This window comes from Sciurus vulgaris (genome assembly GCF_902686455.1).
Source record: "Sciurus vulgaris genome assembly, chromosome: 8".
Taxonomy (NCBI): domain Eukaryota; kingdom Metazoa; phylum Chordata; class Mammalia; order Rodentia; family Sciuridae; genus Sciurus; species Sciurus vulgaris.
The window spans coordinates 419,600-440,696 of NC_136468.1; the positions used below are offsets into that span (position 1 = coordinate 419,600).

Sequence of the window (21,097 nt, forward strand, 5' to 3'; positions counted from 1 at the left end):
GTGGTCTTGACGAGGTGGACATCCAGCCTGCCACCCTCCTGAGAGTGCTGCTGCCCACCAGGCCTGGAGTCCCACTCCAGGGCCACAGGTGGACCCCGCCCTCTCTGCCTTCACGGTGCAGTGGGGTCGGAGCTCTCCAGACTGGTCACCTCAGTAGGCCCCGCCACCTGTTTGTGACTCAGCAGCGAGCACGGTGACCAACAGGATGGGAATTTTGATATGGTGACTTGTGTTTGCTTTCTCTGGACCACCTGACGAGTAATGTGGTGGAAGAGGGGCTTTAACAGCTCGCCTGGACAAAGTGGGATGAGCAGACGCTCCACCCTCGTGGCACGTTGCTTTATGGACATGTGACTGGCCCGGCTGGGCCTTAGTTTCTGCACCCTAAGTCAGGGTGACGCCCACAGAGCTGAGTCCCAGATATCAGAATCCCCTTCACGCAGAGGTCGTGAACCCGCTCACCTGAGCGTGGAGCCCCGCTGGCCCTGAGGGGATGGTGTTCCTGAGTGTGCCAGCCACTGGGTCAGGTCCCATCTCACGTCTGTCTGGATGTCAGCCTCCAGAGGTCAGGGAGACGGCTGCTGTGGTGCAGTCTGCAGGGGGGCACCACGGACACCTGCCAGGCGGTTTTCACTGAACAGGAGGCAGGCGGGTGCTGTTTCAAGGACATGTGGTTCTCACCTGCTTCCTGGACTGGCGGCAGCTTACCACACCTACTTTTATGGTTAAATTAGTTAGATCTTGGCAGTAGTACACAGATCAGCAGAGCTGCATGAACACCCTCGAGTTTTAAGAGTCACGTGCACCTTTCATTTGAGTCCGGAGTAGTCATCTGCTGGCTTTTGACAGACGCAGTGTGACGCCAGTGTGCATAGGAGTGTCTTCCCTTTTCATGCAGGAGGCTCCCTCTGGACCTGCAGGGGAAACCCTCATGCTCCTTCGTGGCGTGGGCCTTCTTGTCCTGAGTGCAGTGAGCCCCGATCCCACCTGGAACTTGCTGCCCCTCACCCACCAGGCCTAAGAGCCAGTGCCGTTGAAAAGCAGGGCCAGATCCTCCAGGCTTCAGCCACAGGCCAGCCTGAGGGAGAACGGTCTCGGTGTGCGTCCACAGCGCTCATCTTCCTGTGCCAGTCCAGCCGGGGCATGGCCTCTGCTTCTGTTAGGAGTTCAGTGACAGAATGCTACCCTGCCAAACTTTATCACCTTTGTTTGCCTTGAAAGAAAGATGAGTAAATGATTTTTATCAAACAACAATTGAGAAAAAATACTGTTTAAAGTTGATGGGGAATGCCTGTTTCAAGTTCCAGTGTTGTCCTCTATAAAGCAGGTTTAACGATAGCATTTCATCCTCTTCTGAAGACTGGGTGTTGCCAGGCACAGTGGCGCACGCCTGCAGTCCCAGCACTCAGGAGGCTGAGGCAGGAGAACCAGGAGTTCAAAACCAGCCTCAGCAACTTAGTGAGACCCTGTCTCTAAATATATTTTAAAAAGGGCTGGGGACATGGCTTAGTGGTCAATCACCCCTGGGTTCAATCCCTGGTAAAAAAAAAAAAAAAAAAAAAAAAAACAGAAATCTGGGTGTCATGGTTATATCTAGCACGTCGTCACAGATCTGGTGTCCCCTATCCTGTTAGTTACTGCTTACCGAGACCACAGCGTGAGCTTGTTGATGACCCACGGCTCGGTGTGGCCGCGCGAGGCCTCTGCCCTCGGTGCCCGGAGAGTTCTCCGCAACCGTCTGCTCAGTCTCTCCTGTGTCTGAGGTAGCTGCTCTCCCCTCCAGACAGCTCCACTCCTGTGCTCTCATCCCCCAGCCCCGCCCCTGTACTGGGACCAGCCCCAGGGCCTCACACGTGATGGGCAAGTGCTCTACCATTAGCCATGTCCCCAACCCTTTTTCTTTATTATTTTGAGACAGGGTCTGGCTCAGTTGCTGAGGTGGACTTGAGATCCTCCTGCCCTGGCCTCCCAGGTAGCTGGGATTACAAGTGTGCACCACAAGGCCAGCAACTATCACCTTTTTCTCAGGCCTTGTTTTCTGACCTGCCACATCTTTGCTGACTCTGCTGGGATATATGCTACAAGGGAATGAGGTCATTGTGTTCCTCAGCAGATCTTAGGACAGGGTCAGGCACACAGCTGCCCCCAGTTCTCCATAAATTAACCAGTGAATGGTCTCCATGGTTCACTCTTCTTTTTCAGGGTGTCCTAAGGATACATTTCATCGAAGCTCAGGATCTTCAGGGGAAAGACACTTATCTTAAGGGCCTTGTCAAGGGGAAGTCAGACCCTTATGGAATTATCCGGGTGGGTAACCAAATCTTCCAGAGCAAGGTCATCAAAGAGAACCTGAGTCCAAAGTGGAACGAGGTGTACGAGGTACGGCATGATGCCCTGGGTGCTGAGCTGGGTGTCAGGAGGCCACTGTTTAACTTCTGTTGTATTGACTTCCCATCTTTGAAAGCATCGTACCTTCTCTCCCTTCCTCATAGTGTTCTTGCCACGTGAACACATAGGATTTTAAACCTTGATTCTGTAATGCTGTCAAAATGAAGAATTGGCAGAAATATTTTTCATAATGTGAATAGCTTGTCTTTTTTTAATTATCAAATGTCATGTGTGGTTGTTAACATAAACACAAAAGAAATCATACTGTTTGCAAACTTTGCATTTGATACATCTGGACAGCTTTACATGTCAGTGAAGGAGAGCTACATGATTTTAGTACTGCCCCACTGAGTGGCACCTGGTGCTTTACCTGGGGAGGCCTGACTGCGCAGGACAGGCCGCACAGGGTCGGGCAGCAAGGGCAGCGCTGTACAGGATGGCATGGATTTCCTGACGTGGCCTGGTTTCCCCCAGGTACATTCCAGGAAAGCTGGATCAAATCATGGATTATAGTTCTCCAGCGCACAGGGCGTTGGCCCCTCCCTCCTTCTGTCCTTCGTCCCTGTGTGTCACTCTGCGTGGTGAGTGGGACAGCTTCACCGTCATACGCAATAGCAGACCGACTCAGTAAACATGCAATAGCGCTAACCATTCGTCTTCCAGGCTTTGGTCTACGAGCACCCCGGACAGGAGCTGGAGATCGAGCTCTTTGATGAAGACCCAGACAAGGATGACTTCTTGGGAAGGTGAGGAGCCTGTGGTGGTGGGCACACAGGCTCTGCTCTCACAGACACTAGCTTCAAACTATGTACTTGCATGTGTGTGTCTTTCAATGGCTCTTAGATACAACGTTTTTTTCACATTCAATTTCTTAAGGCACTTTAATTCCTAAAAAGTCACCCTGAGGAGGAGAAAAGCTTCTAGCTCTGGTGGCCCATCACAGTGACCACCACCCAGGGGCTGCTTGAAGCACGCCGGTTGGACTTGAAGTTGCTGGGACACTCAGTAGTACCCGGGAGCCTGCTCTGCAGGTTTGCTCAGGGGTGCTTCTTTCTAGACTGTAAAAAGGGGTTCTCAAGCTGCTTCAGTTTGCTGTCCTACAGTGGTTCACAGATACTGATTTGTGGGGGTGTAGTTCAGCAGCACTGTACTGCAGGAGAATAATATTATATGCATGAAATGGTACATATTGTAGTAATAATAATGCTTTTAAATTGAAAATTTATATAGCTGGAGATAATGGACTCTAAAAATAGGCTTCTACCTGATCTTTAACATTTAATTTAATTTATCATGACAGAAAAAAATGCAGGAACAGATGCCTGACACTGCAGAGGCTTGACCCTTGTCAAGAGCAGCCCATGTGTCTTGCCTGCTGCCAGGGCAGGGCCACAGGGGTCCACACAGACCTCCAGCGTGGGGCAGAGAGGAGGCACGCGGAGAGAAGCCCCAGACCTCAGGCCATCGCAGTCGCTGCTGCCCGTAGGCTGGGCGCCCTCTGCAGGAGAGCAGGCTTCTCTCAGGCCGACCAAGGCCTCAGTGGGACCCTAATGGGGGGGCCCACGGGCAACTCCACCTGTGCACAGCGCGTCCACAGTGATGTTTGGCAGTACCCAGCAAAGCGTGTAGATCACGAGGACTGGTGTGTGCACTGCGCGGAGGGGGTCAGTTCTTGACAGCTCTAACTTCCGCCTCTGATCTCATAGAAGTGCAAGCCTACTCTTGTCCTCTCCTCTTGACCCTCTGGGAGACATCCTGCTTCCTGATCACCTGGGTTGTGTCTTAGAGTAGTCTTCCGTGGACAGGTGCTTGCTGAGGTCACTCCATGTGTAGGAGCTGTGTTTTCATGCCCTAAATGTCTCTGTTGTTATTCCTGCAGTCTTATGATTGATCTTATTGAAGTTGAGAAGGAGCGCCTCTTGGATGAAGTAAGTTTTCTCTGAGTTTGTATACTTAGTGAACACTGCCTAAGTGCCCCCTGTGTTTTAGAGGTGGGCGAACATGCTGTTGCCCACTTGCTCAGTGCAGGAATCCTGGCTGGTCCTGAACGGACAGCATCACTCCACAAACATTAAGAATGCAGGTCCTAAAAAATAACAAAAAATTTTAAAATAAAAAGAAAAATAATCAAAAAATAAAACAATTGCAACAAAAGAATTAGGCCTTTAAAAATAAACTAAAAAGAAATAAATTTAAAGGTCAAATCAGATGATTCACATAGAATACCTGCCACATGCTAGAAATTCTTATGGACACAAAACACAAAGCTGACTCTGGCAGGCAACCTGTGGCATCCTGCAGGGTTAGGGGCAGAGTCTGAGAACTCTCCCCACCAGTAATGAGAATGATATCTGGAGTGAATAGCAGAAATGGCATGTGCAATCAGATCATAAGATGTCTATAAATACTATAGGAATTTACAGCAAGAAGATATTACCTCAAGCAGGGATATTGCTATCAAAATAGAAACATCAAAGAGGCAAAATGTATAGAGACTTCTAAAAGAGGTCAGTTTTCTGCAGCAAGCTCTAACCAGCCAGATTGGCGTTGAGATCCTGCTGCTTCCAGAGTGGCCGTCTGCCCACAATTGCTCGGTGTCCACGAGACACAGTTTCGCATGCACCTGTTGGGTGCCAAGCACCGAGTGCAGCATTGCACAGGCAGACAGAACACAGCCTTGGGGCTGTCTCTTTTTATCACTCAGTGTTTGGGGACCCTCTTTGATGAACCGTTTTGTGGTTTTTAAGCCAATGTTTGATGCCAGTGTTCGGTGCCTGGGGACCAGTGTTGGCCGTCTCTTGGCCTCTGAACTCCCTGCGAGTCACGTATAGGACTTCCAGTGCTGGAGTCCTGTGTGCATGGGGGTGGTGGTTGTGCTGCTTGGCACAACCTTGACGATGTGAGGTCAGCACTTCAGGCTCGTTGAGCAGCCGTGCTCGGGCAGGGGGGTGGCTCTGATCTGGGGCCTCTGGTCAGCAGTGCCGTGCAAACTTAAACTCTCCCCACAGTGGTTCACTCTGGACGAGGTTCCCAGAGGGAAGTTGCACTTGAAGCTGGAGTGGCTCACCCTGATGCCAGATGCCTCGAACCTTGACAAGGTGCCGTGCACTGACTCTCCTCCTACTGCTGATCACGGGATCAGGTTCTTCAGACAGTGTTGTTCCTTAACTAAAAAAAATTATGCCAGTGATTTTGATTATTGTGTTCTATGTCTCTATAGTAGCATTAGGATGAATTAAAGATAATGGAATTTTTTAAAATGGGATTTGTGGGTCATGTGCTTGCTTTATACATCTTGAAAATTGCTTGCTGCAGTAAAGGGTTAGGAGGGCCATACACCATCACTTACTTCATTTGATCAATTTGTGTGGGATAGCAATCTTGTTTCAAAGACACGTGTTATTCCAGTTTTCAGTCTGTTGCACGTATTGAGCAGTTAATTTCTTACTTTTGTGGTTTTCTTGTGCATAATTGACATATACCATCAGATAGGAACAGTCTGCAGTCTTGTGGACAGACACGAAGGCCTTTTCCTCCCCTAGGTCCTGATGGACATCAGAGCTGACAAAGACCAAGCCAATGATGGCCTTTCTTCTGCACTGCTGATTTTGTATTTGGACTCAGCGCGGAACCTTCCGGTAAGACAGCAGTGCTCACTCATTTGGGTGCTTTTTTCTAGATAGCACAACTTGCTTGAAAACCACTTCTTTGTTCACCCATAATGTGGCGCCTGGTGTTGTCTAGCTGTTTGATTTCACTGCAGTGCAGAAGAGTAGCAGCAGAGAGCACAAGTCAGTGTTTGCTCTGCATGTCTAGATCCATCTCTAGTCAGTAAACCTCACTGTCTAACTGTGGAAATCACCTCTGCTTGGAAGGGGACTCCAGACTTGTCCTCGCTGTAGCACGACAGTGCAAAAGCCGCCACACCCTGGAGGAACCAGGAAGCTCCCGACAGAAAGCAGTGGTGGGCATCTGACGACCCGCTGCAAACAGACGCTGCATGCAGCCTGAAAGGACGTGCCTTCGTTCACGTCAGAATTGCTTTGTCCCGAGGAAGAGCAGACACGCTGTACAGAGTCGAGGGCTAGGGATGACCTGGAGAGGGCGATCCGCAGGCAGTCAAGGCGGGCACACTGCAGCCTTCAGCCCACAGCTCGGGCACATACTTGCTCACCAGGCAGTTCTCTGTTTCATTGTGTCAATGACCAGTTTCTTTGAAAGAAAGAACACTGCTACCAGGTACTGAGGTTGCCCCAAGACTGGCCATTGCTTAGTTCTTTCTGCACAGTAAACGCCCACTCACACAGACAAGCAAGCAGACTGCACAAGTGTTTTTCACACAAGGACTTCACCACGTGTGTTCAATTCAGTCTGGTCCCACCTTGCTGGGTAAGCCACGCTTCTCTACGGTTGCTGAAGTTGTGCATCTAGTACTTCTCATGCTGGGAGGATGACTACTCTGTTGTAACAGCCTATCATTTTACTTTCTTTCAGTGAAGGTTTCTTGACTGGTTTTAACTTCTTAAATTCTTAGTTTTCTTAAAAGAATTTACCTTAACTTCTTTGTCAATCTATCTAAATCTATGGCTTTATCTATTATGATTTCATTTTGAGAGACATTACTTTATTATTATTTAACCCTACTACATAGTTTTTCATACAGAACTTTCTGATTTTAACCAATGATGTTTATTATAAAATGTCTTAATGTTACAATGACTTATGCCCAGTGAAAGTGAACTTGTTTTATATTTTAGGATATAGAGCATAGGGTGGGTGAACTGGCAAGAAAGGCTTAGGCCGGGCTGGGGATACAGCTCAATTGGTAGAATGCTTGCCTCTCAAGCACAAGACCCTGGGTTCAATCCCCAGCACCTCAAAAAAGAAAAGAAAGACTTAGGCCCATCTGTAGAACTGATGTGTTTTGTCCATTAAGTTGAAATTTCAATCCTGTCATAAGCAAAAAATGAAAAAAGGAAAGTGACTGTTCTGATCTTGTGTTAGCTGGGCACTTTGTGCATGATGTATGCTGTGGCCGTCAGAGGCAAAGGATCCTGGCCCAGCGCTGCCTGTGGCGTGTGGTGTGGGTGAGCGCCTTTGCTGGGGTCCCCAGGAGCTGGGATCCTTTGGCTCTGCCTCTGCACCGTTTTCCTGAGCTTCTGGTGCGCACATTGACCACGATCCACCGTTCTTTGCTTTTTCCTCCCATCTCCACTTTCCTAAGAGTATCTTCGAGGGAAACTTTGGGTGTGGCTACTTAAAAGAGAGGCGAGCGTCGGGACTAGTGTTTTGTGAGAATACTACCTCAGTCTATAGAACACTATTTGTGAGTCCTCCAGGTTCCTTCCTTTGTTGCGTGGGTTCTGCGGAGTGTGGCCTGGGTCTTCTGTGCAGTCTGCTCGTGTGGAGTGATGGGGCATGCTGCTGTCATCTTCCTGCATGATTTCGGTTTCTGTGTATCGCCCTGTGCTGGTTTCGTAGAGTGTAACACTGCTTTAACATTGGCAAGTGCATCTGATGGGAGATGAACTACACTGAGATGCCTCAATTGCTACTGGCCTGTAAAAAATTTAAAATTGCTATGAGAAGAACGAAGCCATACTGTGAAAATTGATTGTTCTGTGGTTCATCTCAACGTGAGATGTAAATCTCCTTGTTACCTTTCCCAAGACTCTCCCATGTCTGCCTCTTCCTCCTGACCAACACAGCGCTGTTAGAGCTTCCCTTCTCCTAGTCCATCCCTCTAGTCCACGCTGTCACAGGGCATGGTCACGTGAGGACAGGCAGTGCCCCCCCAGGGACAGCCAGCCTTCTCCCTTGAGGACCAGAAAACCACTTTGAGTTCACTGTTCAGCTCCTTTTAAGGAATTTGAAGGATTTCTATGCACTTTTTGTTTTGATTTCATTGTATCGGTTCCCATGACCACGTGTGTGGGACCTTCACCCGGTACTGTTCTGGGTAGGTACTGTCAGTCAGGATGTGTTCTCTCTTGCTCAGGGGCTATAGAAAATCACTAACGACTCACTCGTTAGTCTAGAAGTCACCCTGCAGACTGAACTCTGTGACTGGCCAGGTCCCAGAGTCCTTCGCCCCTGGACTCTTGTCGTGATAGCTCTTTGCGTTCTCCTGGAGACGTTATTTCTGTATCCAGAGTTTTCCACACGCATCTTCAGCGTACTCCTGCTTTTCAAAAGAGAAGGTGTGCAGGAAAGCACCTCAAGAATAGATATTCTGCCCCATTTTACCAATGAGGAAAGGCAGGGGCCTGAGTCACACCAGCAGGTGGACACTGTGGCAGGTGGACCCTGTGGCCCTCCCAGTGGTCCGCCTCACCTGCCACCCATCCAAGACCAGGAGGCTTGTGCTGTCCTGCTTCAGGCGTTTCTTAGTGGATGACCGAGTGGCTGTGTGTGTAGATTCTGTCTCTAGGAGCTTTTCCAAGTTGCTTTTGCCATTCCGTAGCTGCCTGCTTTTGTAAAAAGGAGGTGTTTCTGAACCCGAGCCAGACTTTTACGTTGCTGTTTAGCATTTAGCCTGTGGCACTGCTGGGTTCTCAGTCGGGCTCCCCCGGCATGGTCAACGGTGCTTTACTGTTAGGATATATATGCGAATGTGGACGCTTCTGTCACCATCCAGAGTGACGTCAGATCAGCTCCCTGGGTCTTCCTGACAGCTGGCTGTGGTAACGAGTAACAGTGCCAAGCAGCCCTTGCTGTCTGCCTTCCACCTCGTCTCCTCACTGCCGAGTGCTCTCCAACCAGGGTCCCAACCCAGAACTGAAGAGCAGCTTTGCTGCAAGTGGGCTCCACCTCTCCTCGCAGCGGCTCTCTTAGCTCTGCCCTCCTCCTCTCCGTCACCTCCTGCACTTGAACTCTGACTCCAGTGGCCAGCTTCCCAGAGCCAGGCGCACACCATGACTCGAGATCAAGGAGCACTGTGCAGGAGCCAGGCAGGCTGGAAGGCCCTGCAGCTGCATCTCGGCCAGTCCCTCCACTGTCGATGTCATTTTGCAGATTAGGAGACAGGACAACACGGAGGACAGAATGACTGAGACTGGAGGCCTGAGGCCGCAGGGTTGTGAGTGTGGAGCTGTCACTTCATTAGTTCATGAGCGCATGATTCTACGTGTGGACACTACATGTGTCTGGGACAAGTGGGGTTCGGAAGGGCCCACCGAACATGACAGTGCCGCTGTACACCACTCAGACCTCCGGCAGGGATGCTTTATGCATGTTATTTTGGCTCTCCTTTAAACAAAAAGTCCAGGTGCTGCTGCTGCCTCCATTGGTGGTGAGAGGCCCAGGGGACATGATGCCTGACTTTTGAGCCTTGGGCCTGGACACCTGCCCACAGTACTTCAGTGACCTGGTCTCTCTCACACCCAAGCTACAGCTTTCCCTGACCCCACACGGCTCCTCCTACACCCCCGGCCCCACACCACAGCAGCCCTCCTGGTTTCCCTGTAACTGACGCATGTCGGAATAACAATCACATTTGTTTCAGCCGCGTTTGCCCAGCGTGCGCATCAGCAGAGTCGCTGTGAGGTCTGCACAGTCAGTGCTTGCCCTTGAGGGCCAGGCTCCCAAGCTCCACGGGTCTGTAGTTAACGATTCTAGTTTACTCAGGCAGATGGTAATAAACAGAGCCCTTCCTAAAATCTCACTCTTAAATTTTTTAAGTCCCACAGGACAGAGTTTGGGGGAGTAAAAGATCATGGAGAGCAGGAAATACATTTTGAAAGCCTCTAAGGTGAAATCTTGGGCATAAGGAGTCCGATGGTGGGGGAATTTGCTTAAGTTTGTGTTTACTCTCCTAGATGTTCGTGTCATTAACCTTCCATAAGCTCCTCATTGCACGTTTTATTAACCCTTGGTGTATTCATTTTCTTCTGACCTGAAAGAATAACCCATTAGACTTTAACCCCGGTGTCTTGAAGAAGGCTGCGGTTCAGAGAGCGCTGAAGGTAACAAGTGTCCCTGGAGGGTGCAGCACGACCAAGGCATATTGAAAGAGACGATACTTGAGGGCTCGAGGCGTGGGCAGGCTCCTCCCCCACCAGCCCCGGCTGGGGTCCCCGTGGAAGAAAGCCTGCTGTTACTACCAAGAATTGGTCGGTGGAAGAATTTATGGCAATTCGGAAGGTGAATTTTACAAAGCTCCAATGACAAATCATGTCTTTCCCCTCGGCCTGAGGCAGCTACCTCTAGGGCAATTGAAACATCTGTATTTCATTTGAACTTGAATTTGTGAAAATGGTGATCTAGAAGTTCTACTTAAAATCTCAACCAAATTTTAGATTGTGACTTAAAGACACGCCTTGCAAATTGTGAATTTGCTTTTAAGAAATCGCCTCTTCCAATATGTTGAGTAGGGCTCTCTGAGGCAACAGCCTCGTGGCTTTGGTGCTGTGGGTCTGGGCGATAGATCTTTCCGAAAGCTTTGAAATCTTTAAATGAGGTCTATTGAAAACTGAGCTCCACTCCCAAAACACAATGTTAGCATGTATTTGCTGGCTAAATTGTTAGTTTTCTATGACTTTTTTTTTTTTTTCCTAATCTCTCTGAATATTTTAGGCTTAAATATTTAGAGTGGGGAAGTTTTTAAAATAATTCATTTTTAAAAACCCAAAGAAACAGGAATGGTTATTTCACCTAGAAAAATAAGTCGGCTTGCAGTGAAGGACGCTGGCAAAGGCTGCTCTTTGACGTCTGTTGTTCTGCACTGAGAAGTGACACGCGGGTGGAGGGAGCAGTCTGTGTGCGCCAGTCAGCAGGCGGTGGCACCCGTGCCCACAGCACGCTGGGGGCTTGCTGGGCACTGCCAAGGAAGGCCACTGGCCAGCAGCACAGCGCTCAGCAAGGCAGGCTCTAAAGCCGGGAGATGGGTTCACTCTGTGCTGTACTGGGGTGCGAGTGGCATCTGCTGCTTTGACTTGATGAGGAAGCAGACGGGCATGTGAACGTGCCTCGGTGGAAGCAAAGGTGTTTCCATCGTTCTGTTATGTTAGCCCACTTAAGAAAGCCTTCCACCAAGGTTCTGGAGATGGCATCGCGCCCATGGTATAGTCATGGAGACATACAGGTTTCAAGGGTCGAGAGGCAGTCCGACTTAACAGCTTATATTGCATTCACTTTGTGCCTTTGACTTCTGCTAATGCATTTTGAATATTGTGTCATAGTCCAAAATTTAGTAATGATTTACCCTTTTTTCATATAACCTAACCATCCATTTTAAGATTTCTTGCTGTTGGGCAGGCGCAGTGGCACACACCTATAATCCCAGTGGCTTGGGAGGCTGAGGCAGGAGGATCACAAGTTTGAGGCCAGCCTCAGCAACTTAGCAAGACCTTAAGCAACTTAGCAAGACCCCATAACAAAATTAAAAGGACTGGGGATGTGACTCAATGGTGGAGCACTCCTGGGGGTTCAATCTCTCATACCAAAAAAAAAAAAAAAAGAAAAGAAAAGAAAAGATACACTGCTATTTTATGTACCCCTAAGGGAGATTATAAATTGCCAGTTGTACTTTGATCGTGTTTGTTTTATACTTAGAATTTTTTAGATTCAGATTAGACAGATTTTTACTATCACGTGCATATCCGAAAGGAAGTCATAAGCGCAGTAACTTGACCAGGCAGTGACAGCTGTCTTACTGCTGCAGACTGCCCAGGAGCAAGCACATAATGCCAGCAATTGCAAGCCTCATTCTGTTTTCAGAGATGTTAGAAAGTGAAGGGGGGAAAGTGGGTCTTGAAACTGTGAGATCCATAAGTAGATAGGCTCTCTCAGCGGTGAAGTGTTGTCAGCAGTTAGGATGGAGCTCTGCTGCTGTGTCCAAGACCTGCAGCAGGGACAGCTCACTCAAGTCCCTCGCTGGTGGCGCCACCTTGTGGAGGGAGCTGGCAGGGACCTGCCCTTCTCAGTGGCCAGAACCAATTGCTTTGCTGTGCCCATTCCCAGGGGAGCTGGTCACAGAGGGTGAGTGCAGAGCTGGCCCCTGGCGTCTGCAGGGGAAGGAGAACTGAGCTAGCGGCAGAGTCAGGGTTCTCCACCAGTCTTCCACGGCCTTGGACATTGGCTTTTAATAGTACTTATTTCATTTTTCAGAATGTATGAACATCAGAAAGATGAACCAGAAAATAGATTATTACAGTAGATCTTGGCTAGGAATATTTTTTCCAACAATTTTGATTTTGATACCTGTTTTTCTCACGGCTGCAGTGTTGAGGATTGACTCAGAATTACTAAACTAAAAGCACTTTTGTGACCTTCTAATTAAGTTCCACTAACAAGATCTTAATGGCATCTCCTCGTGGGGCTAAGTTGTAAATAAACCTCAGAACACATACCTCTTGTCCTACTGTGTTCTCCTTTATAAGCTGTATGTGCTATTGTGCTTCTTGCCGTTTTTTCTTATTCCCGAATTTTCCCATCATGTTTATATCTGCTGAATTTAATGATTCTAAACTGACATTTATTCTCCTAGTTAAAATGGCCTTGCAGCTGGTAAGCAGGATTTGATGTCTGATAGCTGTGTGTATCTGAACGGAGCATGCCGAGTTGAGATCGTAAAGCCGTGCCTCTGAACCAGCGGCATTCTGTTCCTCCAACCAGAGGAGTGTTCTGAAGTACCACTCTTGCACCACTCGTCTCACGTGTGCTTTGGTTTCCATTCGTTGCACTTCTATATATTTTTATTACCAAGTTTTGAGAACTGTAGTTAACATTAAAGTTTTTTTTTTTTAAGATTTAACTTTCATAGAGAAGCTTGCTTTAAAAATTAAAAAGAAAAAAAAAAAAAAGTTTCACATATAAGAATCAGGTTCGGCTGCTGCAGCGGCAAGCTCCCGTGTCCTGGCAGCTTGAGAGGCCGGGCAGGAAAGTGGCTTGAGCCTGGGCAGCACAGTGAAACCTGTCTCAACAGAAAAATCGTACATGAATGTGAGTTTTCAAGTTCACTTTGTGGTTGGAGCAGTTATGGCCCAGGTGTGCTTAGCAGTTGCTGTGTGGTTACTTTCCCATGTAGTCCCTCTATCTGAAACGTCAGAGGTGAATAGAAGTGACTCTGAGTATCAGCCAAGATCTCATGTTTAGTAGGCCCTTTTCAAAATCTATGTCTATTTATTTTGTCTATTTTTTCTTCTTTTTGGATAGTCAGGGAAGAAAATGAACAGCAGCCCAAACCCTCTTGTCCAAATGTCGGTTGGCCACAAGGCTCGGGAGAGTAAGGTGAGTCCCAAGCTGGCTGCTGCTCAGGGCTGCCTCGCTGCATGTCACTGCCACTGCTGCGTCCAAGGCGGCCTGGGTTTCCCGTAGCCTTGTTTCCTTGGAACAGTAATTTTGTTGATAACCAGCTACTTAATTTGTTAAAAAAAAAAAATGTTTTTTAAAATAACATTAAAAATTACCATACGAATGTGTTATTCCTTGATTTTATAGGTATGTGTAGAATAAATTCCCCAAGGTTCTTTTGAGCTCTATAAATATGTGAAGATAACCAGCGGTGCTTAAAACTAAGCAAATAAAGATAGGTTCAAGAATTGAAAGAAGGTATTGCTGCCAGGTGTGGTAACCCCAGCTGCTGTGGTGGTTGAGATGGGGTAGCAGGTTAGAGGCCAGCCTTAGCAACTTTGTGAAACCCTATCTCAAAATAAAAACAAGGGGCTGGGGTTTTGGCTCAGTGGTAGAGCATGTGCCAGGCATTGGGTTCCATCCTCAGCCCACATAAAAGTAAATAAGATAAAGGCATTGTGTCCATCTACATCTGAAAAAAATTTTTTTTTACTTAAAACTAAAAGGGGCTGGTGGTACAACTCAGTGGTAGAGCATCCCTGGGTCCAATTCACAGTAAAAGGAAGGAAAGGAAACAAAAAGGGAGGGAGGAAGCAAGCAAAAATCGCTGTAGCTGAAATACGTTCTCCTTTCCTAATCAAAGAGAAAGCACTTCAGAAATCATTCAGTTACAGTCACTGGCCATTTGTAATTGTCAACCCTTCAAGACGTGGGCCCACGCCAGGCACAGTGGTGCACGCCTGTGACCCCAGCAGCTCAGAAGCTGAGGCAGCAGGATCGCAGGGCACAGCCACCCTCAGCAACTCCGTGAGGCTATGTGCCAGGCCCTGAGGAAGAGGGAGAACACAGGCCAGCTAAGTAGGCGGGTCCAGTCCGTCACAGTTGCTTTCCTGACACACTCAGAAAGCCCTGGCGTGTCCTCCGTCTTTTCAACACCTCCCAAGCTTGATAATGTAATAGTGCATGCACAATGAGTATATGTCCTGGATTATATTAAACTCATCCTGTGCTTCTGAACACACTGAACCAGTAAGCACAGCACTGGGATCCCTTTCCCACAAAGTATTGCAGAGCTGATACTGGCTTATTTCTTCCAGATTCGGTACAAAACCAGTGAGCCCGTGTGGGAGGAAAACTTCACTTTCTTTGTTCACAACCCTAAGCGCCAAGACCTTGAAGTTGAGGTATTTTGTTTGCACCTTTTTAACTGATGTGTTGGAATGGAATTGACATGTAATAAGCTGCCCATATTTAAATGTGCAGTTGGATGAGTTGTGACAGGTGGCTGTGGATGAAGACATAGACAGACCCACAGGCACATCACCACAACCAGGATAACGACCGTACCTGTGCCCAGGCAAAGCTCCCTGCTGCTCTGAAACTCAGGACACGCACACACACACACACACACACACACACACAGGCAAGCAAATCCGCCTTTTGGGCCCTCACTGTCACTTGCTTGGATTTTCTAGAGTTGTGTGATTAGAGTCACACAGCTGTGTTTCTGTTGACTGCATCGTTTTGTGTAGTGCTTTTGGGGTTTGCGGTGTTGTTACGGATATGTGTAGTACTCCTTGGGACAGACCACCCCCACGGACTTGTCCAGCACCTGAGGGTGCAGGGCTGGCAGGAGGTTCACGAACGCACCTGCTCCAAGTGTGGCGTGCAGTCCTTGTGAGGACCGGCCTCCGTTGCTCTTGGGTGTGCTTGGGAACAGAATGTGGGTGACCCTCATCGTCTTGGTGTGCCTTTCACACCCCCACTGGCAGTGTGTGGCAGGCGCTGTCCCTGCACATGCTGCCAAGGCTCCACGCTTAGCGGGTAGAGGTAAAGCAGGCCCCGCGACATCGTCACCTGTGGCTTCAGTCACCTGTGGTCAGCCTTGCTCCAAACCACAGGCCACATCATCACAGGAAGGGTGAGCCCTGTGCCACAGCCACACCTGAAATCCCAGCAGCATGGGAGGCTGAGGCAGGAGGATCACAAGTCCAAGGCCAGCATAGGCAACTTACACTTAATGAGACCCTTTAAAATTTTCCCAACTTTTTAAAGAGGGCTAGTCAGGTAGCTCAGTGGCAGAGCACCCCAGGTTCAGTCCCCAGTACCAAAAATGATGTGGGGAGGGCGAGTACAGTATAAGTTACTTCGAAACTCAACTTTTATGACGGCACATCATTAAAGATCATTCTACTTCATTATTTACTGCTGTTCATATCTCGCTGTGCCTAGTATGTCAGTTAAACTTTATCACAGGCAGTGTGCACAGGAGAACGTGGTGCCGGGCTCCGTGCGCCCACAGGCCTTGGAGCCGGGCCGAGGCAGGACCAGCTGCTCGCAGCGCTGTGGAGTGGGTTGCAGGGCGAGCAGCCTTCCTGTGTTCCCGTGCTCTGCATGTCTGCCGTAGCACCATGCCCGTTCACGCCTCTGCCGCTGTTGTTATTTGTCTTCTTAATGCTGAACTGTGAGAAGCGTTAATATGTTCTAGAAACAACTGCTTTTTGGATATATGTTTTGAAATATTTTCTCTTGATCTGTTACTTGAGCTTGCATTTTGTAGCAGTCTTTGGAACAGCCAAGCTTTGAGAGTGTGCTGAAGGTCAGCTTTTCACCGTTCTCTTTTCAGTTCATGCTCTCCATGTCCTATCTGAGAGATAATTGCCAGACTCGTGGTTTCTAAGTGTTTCTCCTCTGCAGCCTCCTGGAGGTCGTATTTCTAACTTTGCATTTAGGTCTGTGTCAGGTTAATCTTCACTCAGTGTCAGACAAAGGCCAAAGCTTACTTTTAAAGATGGCCATGCTATTGTTCAGCAGGGTTCTTGTTGTGGTTTGAGTTTTTGCATTCTGGTTTTTGCATTACTAGAAATCGAACCCAGGAGCGTTGAAACACTGAGCTACACCCTCAGCCCCCCCCCCTTTTTTTTTTTTCTATTTTGAGGCAGGTCTCCCCAAGTTGCCCAGGCTGACCTTGAACTTATGATCTGCCTCCTAAGGGGCTGAGGTGGTAGGCTGCACCCCCACGCCCAGTGGATTACCAGGCTTTTAAAGCAGATATTGTCAGTTTTCAAGCCAACCGTGTAGACTTTGAATAGGGAAGACGCGAGCGGTCCTTGGAGGAGCCTTTCCTGCACGACCACGTGTCACCAGTGCAGGCCTCGCACGTGAACACTGGCCTTCTCGCAGGGCCCGAGGACCGTTCCTCCACCCTCCAGAGTCCTGCAGGCCACACCTCTAAACCCAGGCTTGTGGTAAGGGCTCCAAGACAGGGCATGTCCTGTGGTGCTCGTGGCGCCTGCCAGGAGGAAGTGCCGGGAGGAGCCTTGCTGCGGCAATACTCTGTCTCCCGAGGAGTTCCCTGCTGCGCCACCTAAAGGTCACGGCTGAACGCGTTTGGGCTCTTTAAAGTGGTTTTCAGAGGCTGGCTCTGTGGGCTCCCTGCACATCCTGTGGTCCCCATGCCCCTGAGCGCCGTGTGCCTGTGCTCCACTGCAGGTCAAAGACGAGCAGCACCAGTGTTCTCTGGGGAGCCTGCGGGTCCCGCTCAGCCAGCTGCTCGCCAGCGACGACATGGCCATGAACCAGCGGTTCCACCTCAGCAACTCAGGCCCAAATAGCACCTTGAAGATGAAGCTCGCCCTCAGGGTACGTGCAGCCTTTGCAGTAGGTGCCGTGTGGGAAGAGACAGCCGCTGGCCAGGCCGCACCTGGTCCTGGTCAACGGGGCAAGTGGTGCCAGGGGCCCATGGAGGTGCTGCTTGAGGAGGGCAGCCCCTTGCCCGGCCCTGGGAGCTCCTGGGACCCGGCCTGTGACGGCCGCAGCACTTGCAGGTGGCGAGGCAGGCCCAGGACCACTCATGGGGCCGCTGCCGCCTCTGCCTGCCACCCCGTTTTCACCTGCGATCAGAAGGTGCTACTTCCCCATCCGCATGTTCTCTCCTGAAGCAGAATTTTCAAAGTTGTTCAGGAGAGAGAATTTAAACCCAGCAAGAGGGCAGAACTTAGAAGAACTTTATTTGTCCAAAATAGACCATTGTAAATACCTGAGGAAATTTGGAAATAAAACCAGTAAATATGCTAAAAATTCACTAATCAGCATATACAAATTGAAGAGTCAGCTTTTCTTTCCTTTTTTTGAGGGGGCAGTGCCAGATATTGAACACAGGGTCTCACACTCTACCACTGGAGCTACTCCCCCTGCACCCCAAGAGCCAGCTTTTAAAACAAATTTAAAACAGACTAGTCTGTTGAGGGTACAGTGGAAGTGGTCTCCTTGCACCTGGCCAAGACACTGGGTATCGAAAAAAAGCTGGAAAAAATCCAGGGATGCCATAAGCAAGGAGATGTAAGCCCTCCCACCATCTCAGTAACCCCGGAGTGGAGGAGACGCTCAGGGGGATGCCAGCCCCAGCTCCAACGATGGGCAGTGTGGCCACCCCCCTCTGCCGCGCACGGGATGCTCCTGCTGGAGGGCAGGGTTCTGCGTCACTCCTCTTTCTGGGGTTCCTGGCGCACACGCCTGTGCAGCACGAGGGCTTCCGTCTCCGTCAGGGCAGGTGCAGTGGGAAAGTGTGCATGTGGAGGAGGCCCCGCAGTGGTGCTGCAGAAGCCACGTCTGATCAGACTTTCTGCAGAGCAGTGCCCCCGTGGTAATGGAGCCGGTGAAGAGAAGACTGAGTACGGCTCTGAGAGGTCCTGTGCAGGAGGGCGTCCCGTGTGGCCAGCGCCACCGTTCAGTGTTCGTTTATCTCCACCCGTAGGTGCTCCATCTTGAAAAACAGGAGAGGCCTGCAGACCACCAGCACTCGGCTCAAGTGAAACGACCCTCCGTATCCAAGGGAGGGAGGAACACGCCTGTCACGTCCCAGGCGTCTGCGTCCCCAGGCACCAGTGGCAGCAGCACGGCCCTCTCCACACCAGTCACCGGGGGCGGGGATAAGCCTGCTGTGGAGGAGAAGGCCCAGCGCGAGCTGGACAGGAGCTCCTCCAGCCTCCTGGCCTCTCCAAGTCATACCTCCGTCAAAGAGCCCACCCCCAGCATCGCCTCAGACGTGTCGCTGCCCATCGCCACCCAGGAGCTGCGGCAGAGGCTGCGACAGCTCGAAAAGTAAATGTCCGCCGCCGGCTTTCACAGGCCATGCGCCTGGCACGAGGGTCGTCGCCGTCCAGCCGTGCTCATCTGGCACGTCACGGGTTGTAGGCAGGCAGAGTCCACGTCCCACACGCAGCAGGGCGGGAGATGTCCTCCTGAGTTCACTGGAGAACTTTAGGCGGTGCCGGTGGGCCCGCGGCGTCTGACAGACCCTGCCAAGCTGGGTGTGTGGGCAGACGTCTGTGGTCCCAGGGACTCAGAGGTGGAGCAGGAGGACAGCAAGCTGGAGACCAGTCTCAGTAGCTTAGTGAGACCTGACTCAAGGAAAAGAAGGGCTGGGCTGTGGCTCAGAGGTAGAGCACTTGTCTAGCACATGTGGGCACTGGGTTTGATCCTCAGCACCGCATAAAAGTAAATAAATACTGTGTCCATCTACAACTTATGTATGTATATATATTTAGGAAAAAAAAGGAAAAAAGAGAACCTGCCATTTTCTAGGACCTTACCATTTAAGGTTTAGGAGGTGGTAGAGTAAGAGGTCGTCCAAATGGAAAAGGAAAGGGCTTGGACCCATGAAGCTGTTGCACCTCCCACCATCCCAGGAAGACAGACTCAAAAGGTGCCCTGGTGAACGGTATGGCATGTGTGAAGGTGTGGCAGAAAGTTTATCTTTGTTGTAAAAGAATAGATTGCCCAGCTGGGTGTGGTGGCACATGCCTGTAATCCCAGGGACTTAGGAGGCTGAGGCAGGAGGATAACAAGTTCAAGGCCAGCCTCATTAACTCTAGATCCTGTCTCAAAATTCACAAAAGGGCTGGGGATGTAGCTCAGTGGTAGAGCACCCCTGGGTTCCATTCTCAATACAGAAATAAAAAGACGACGAAGAAGAGTAGGCCATCAGGCCGAGTGTTGCACGCCTGTGATCCCAGTGACTTAGGAGGTTGAGGCAGGAGGATCGCAAGTTTGAAATCAGCCTCAGCAACTTAGATTCCATCTCAAAATTTCAAAATTTCAAAAATTTGCTGCTGTCCAGTCCCTGTGTGTCTGTCTTTGGATGCCGTGTTGCCCTGTGATCCATAGATGTTGCTGATGGTTTCTTCAGAAAGGAGGAAAAACAATCCAGTTATCAAAGCTTCAGATGTGAACACTTCCCCTAAGTGAAAGGAGTAGGCTGACCTTTGAAACTTCTTTGTCACTGTAAGGGACGTCGAGTGGTGGGAAACGGAGGAGAGGCACAGAGGCAGAGGGACAGGCGTTGCTCCTTGGTGGCTCTCCAGCATGCCAGGTGCCAGTGCCTGCTGCGCCCACATCTGCAAGGCCATCTTTGGTCCAGTCTCACTTTTTCCTTAACACTATCTCGTGTCCATTATTTTGGGAAAAAAGAAATCAGACTCTTCCTGCTCACTTTCTGAAGGAAACAGAATTTTAAACAAGGAACCACCTTTTCTCAGCTGACGCTGGGGAGTATCCAAAAACACCTGGGACCCTAAACAGGAGCATTTGCATGAGTCCTCTCCCACCTGGAGCAGGGGGCCTTGCTGGGGAGGGACGAGGGACACAGGGTATCTCCTTGTCACCTTGGGCTCTCATCTGAAAACTGAGCTGTGAATTCGTAAGTTCACGGACCCCTCAGGTGAAGTGGGACTTCCTTGCTGTGTGCATGGGTGACCCGCATGAGTGGGAGCTCTGCCGTCATGTGCTCGGTGCCCCTGAGCCGCAGCTCTCTGGTGACTGTCTGCTCTGCTTTCCACAGTGGGACGACCCTGGGGCAGTCTCCTCTGGGGCAGATCCAGCTGACCATCCGGCACAGCTCCCAGAGGAACAAGCTCATCGTGGTGGTGCACTCCTGCAGGTGAGGCCGGGCCTGCAGAGGCGGCCCCGCAGCCCTGGCGACCCCCGCGTGGGGCCTGTGACAGCTCGTGGCAAGGTGCAGGCCATTTAGAGGGAGAAGGCGTGCCCACACAGAGCGCACTCGCTTTTGTGAATAGGGAGCTAGTTTATCTGCAGTTTGGCGGTGCAGAGAGCTAAGAAAAGAACATCTCTTCCTTGTCGACTTACTATTCCCTCCCTCAAAAGAAGTCTGAGCAAACTGGAAGAAAAGTTTGTTGATTAATGTATTTGTTAGGTTGTTGGAATGTAGAGAAATGCGAACTCAAAGGTGTCAGAAGAAGTAAAGGTTTGCCCAAGTCTAACAGCAAACTTCGCAACCTAGAATGAGCTGTTTGATTGATCAAAAAAATGAAGATACAGCAACGTGGACCATTCAGAGAAAAGCACGTGATTCCGTCTGCTCCAGAGCGTGCCACAGCACACGCACACAGGCACACGT

General features: G+C 49.9%; 1 protein-coding gene across 3 annotated transcripts in view; it reads left to right on the forward strand.

Moving 5' to 3' along the window:
- Nucleotides 1–21,097, forward strand: part of ESYT2 (extended synaptotagmin 2) — a 74,171-nt gene that overhangs the window by 48,623 nt on the left and 4,451 nt on the right. For 2 of the 3 annotated variants that reach the window (XM_079150662.1, XM_079150664.1), the window contains exons 9-19: nucleotides 2,203–2,379; nucleotides 3,052–3,134; nucleotides 4,268–4,316; nucleotides 5,397–5,486; nucleotides 5,931–6,026; nucleotides 10,290–10,352; nucleotides 13,543–13,617; nucleotides 14,778–14,864; nucleotides 17,173–17,322; nucleotides 18,437–18,783; nucleotides 20,522–20,620. In XM_079150662.1, the coding sequence (XP_079006788.1) occupies nucleotides 2,203–2,379; nucleotides 3,052–3,134; nucleotides 4,268–4,316; nucleotides 5,397–5,486; nucleotides 5,931–6,026; nucleotides 10,290–10,352; nucleotides 13,543–13,617; nucleotides 14,778–14,864; nucleotides 17,173–17,322; nucleotides 18,437–18,783; nucleotides 20,522–20,620 (1,316 nt within the window). The remainder of the gene's footprint in view (nucleotides 1–2,202; nucleotides 2,380–3,051; nucleotides 3,135–4,267; nucleotides 4,317–5,396; nucleotides 5,487–5,930; nucleotides 6,027–10,289; nucleotides 10,353–13,542; nucleotides 13,618–14,777; nucleotides 14,865–17,172; nucleotides 17,323–18,436; nucleotides 18,784–20,521; nucleotides 20,621–21,097) is intronic. The other variant, XM_079150663.1, reaches the window with a different exon arrangement.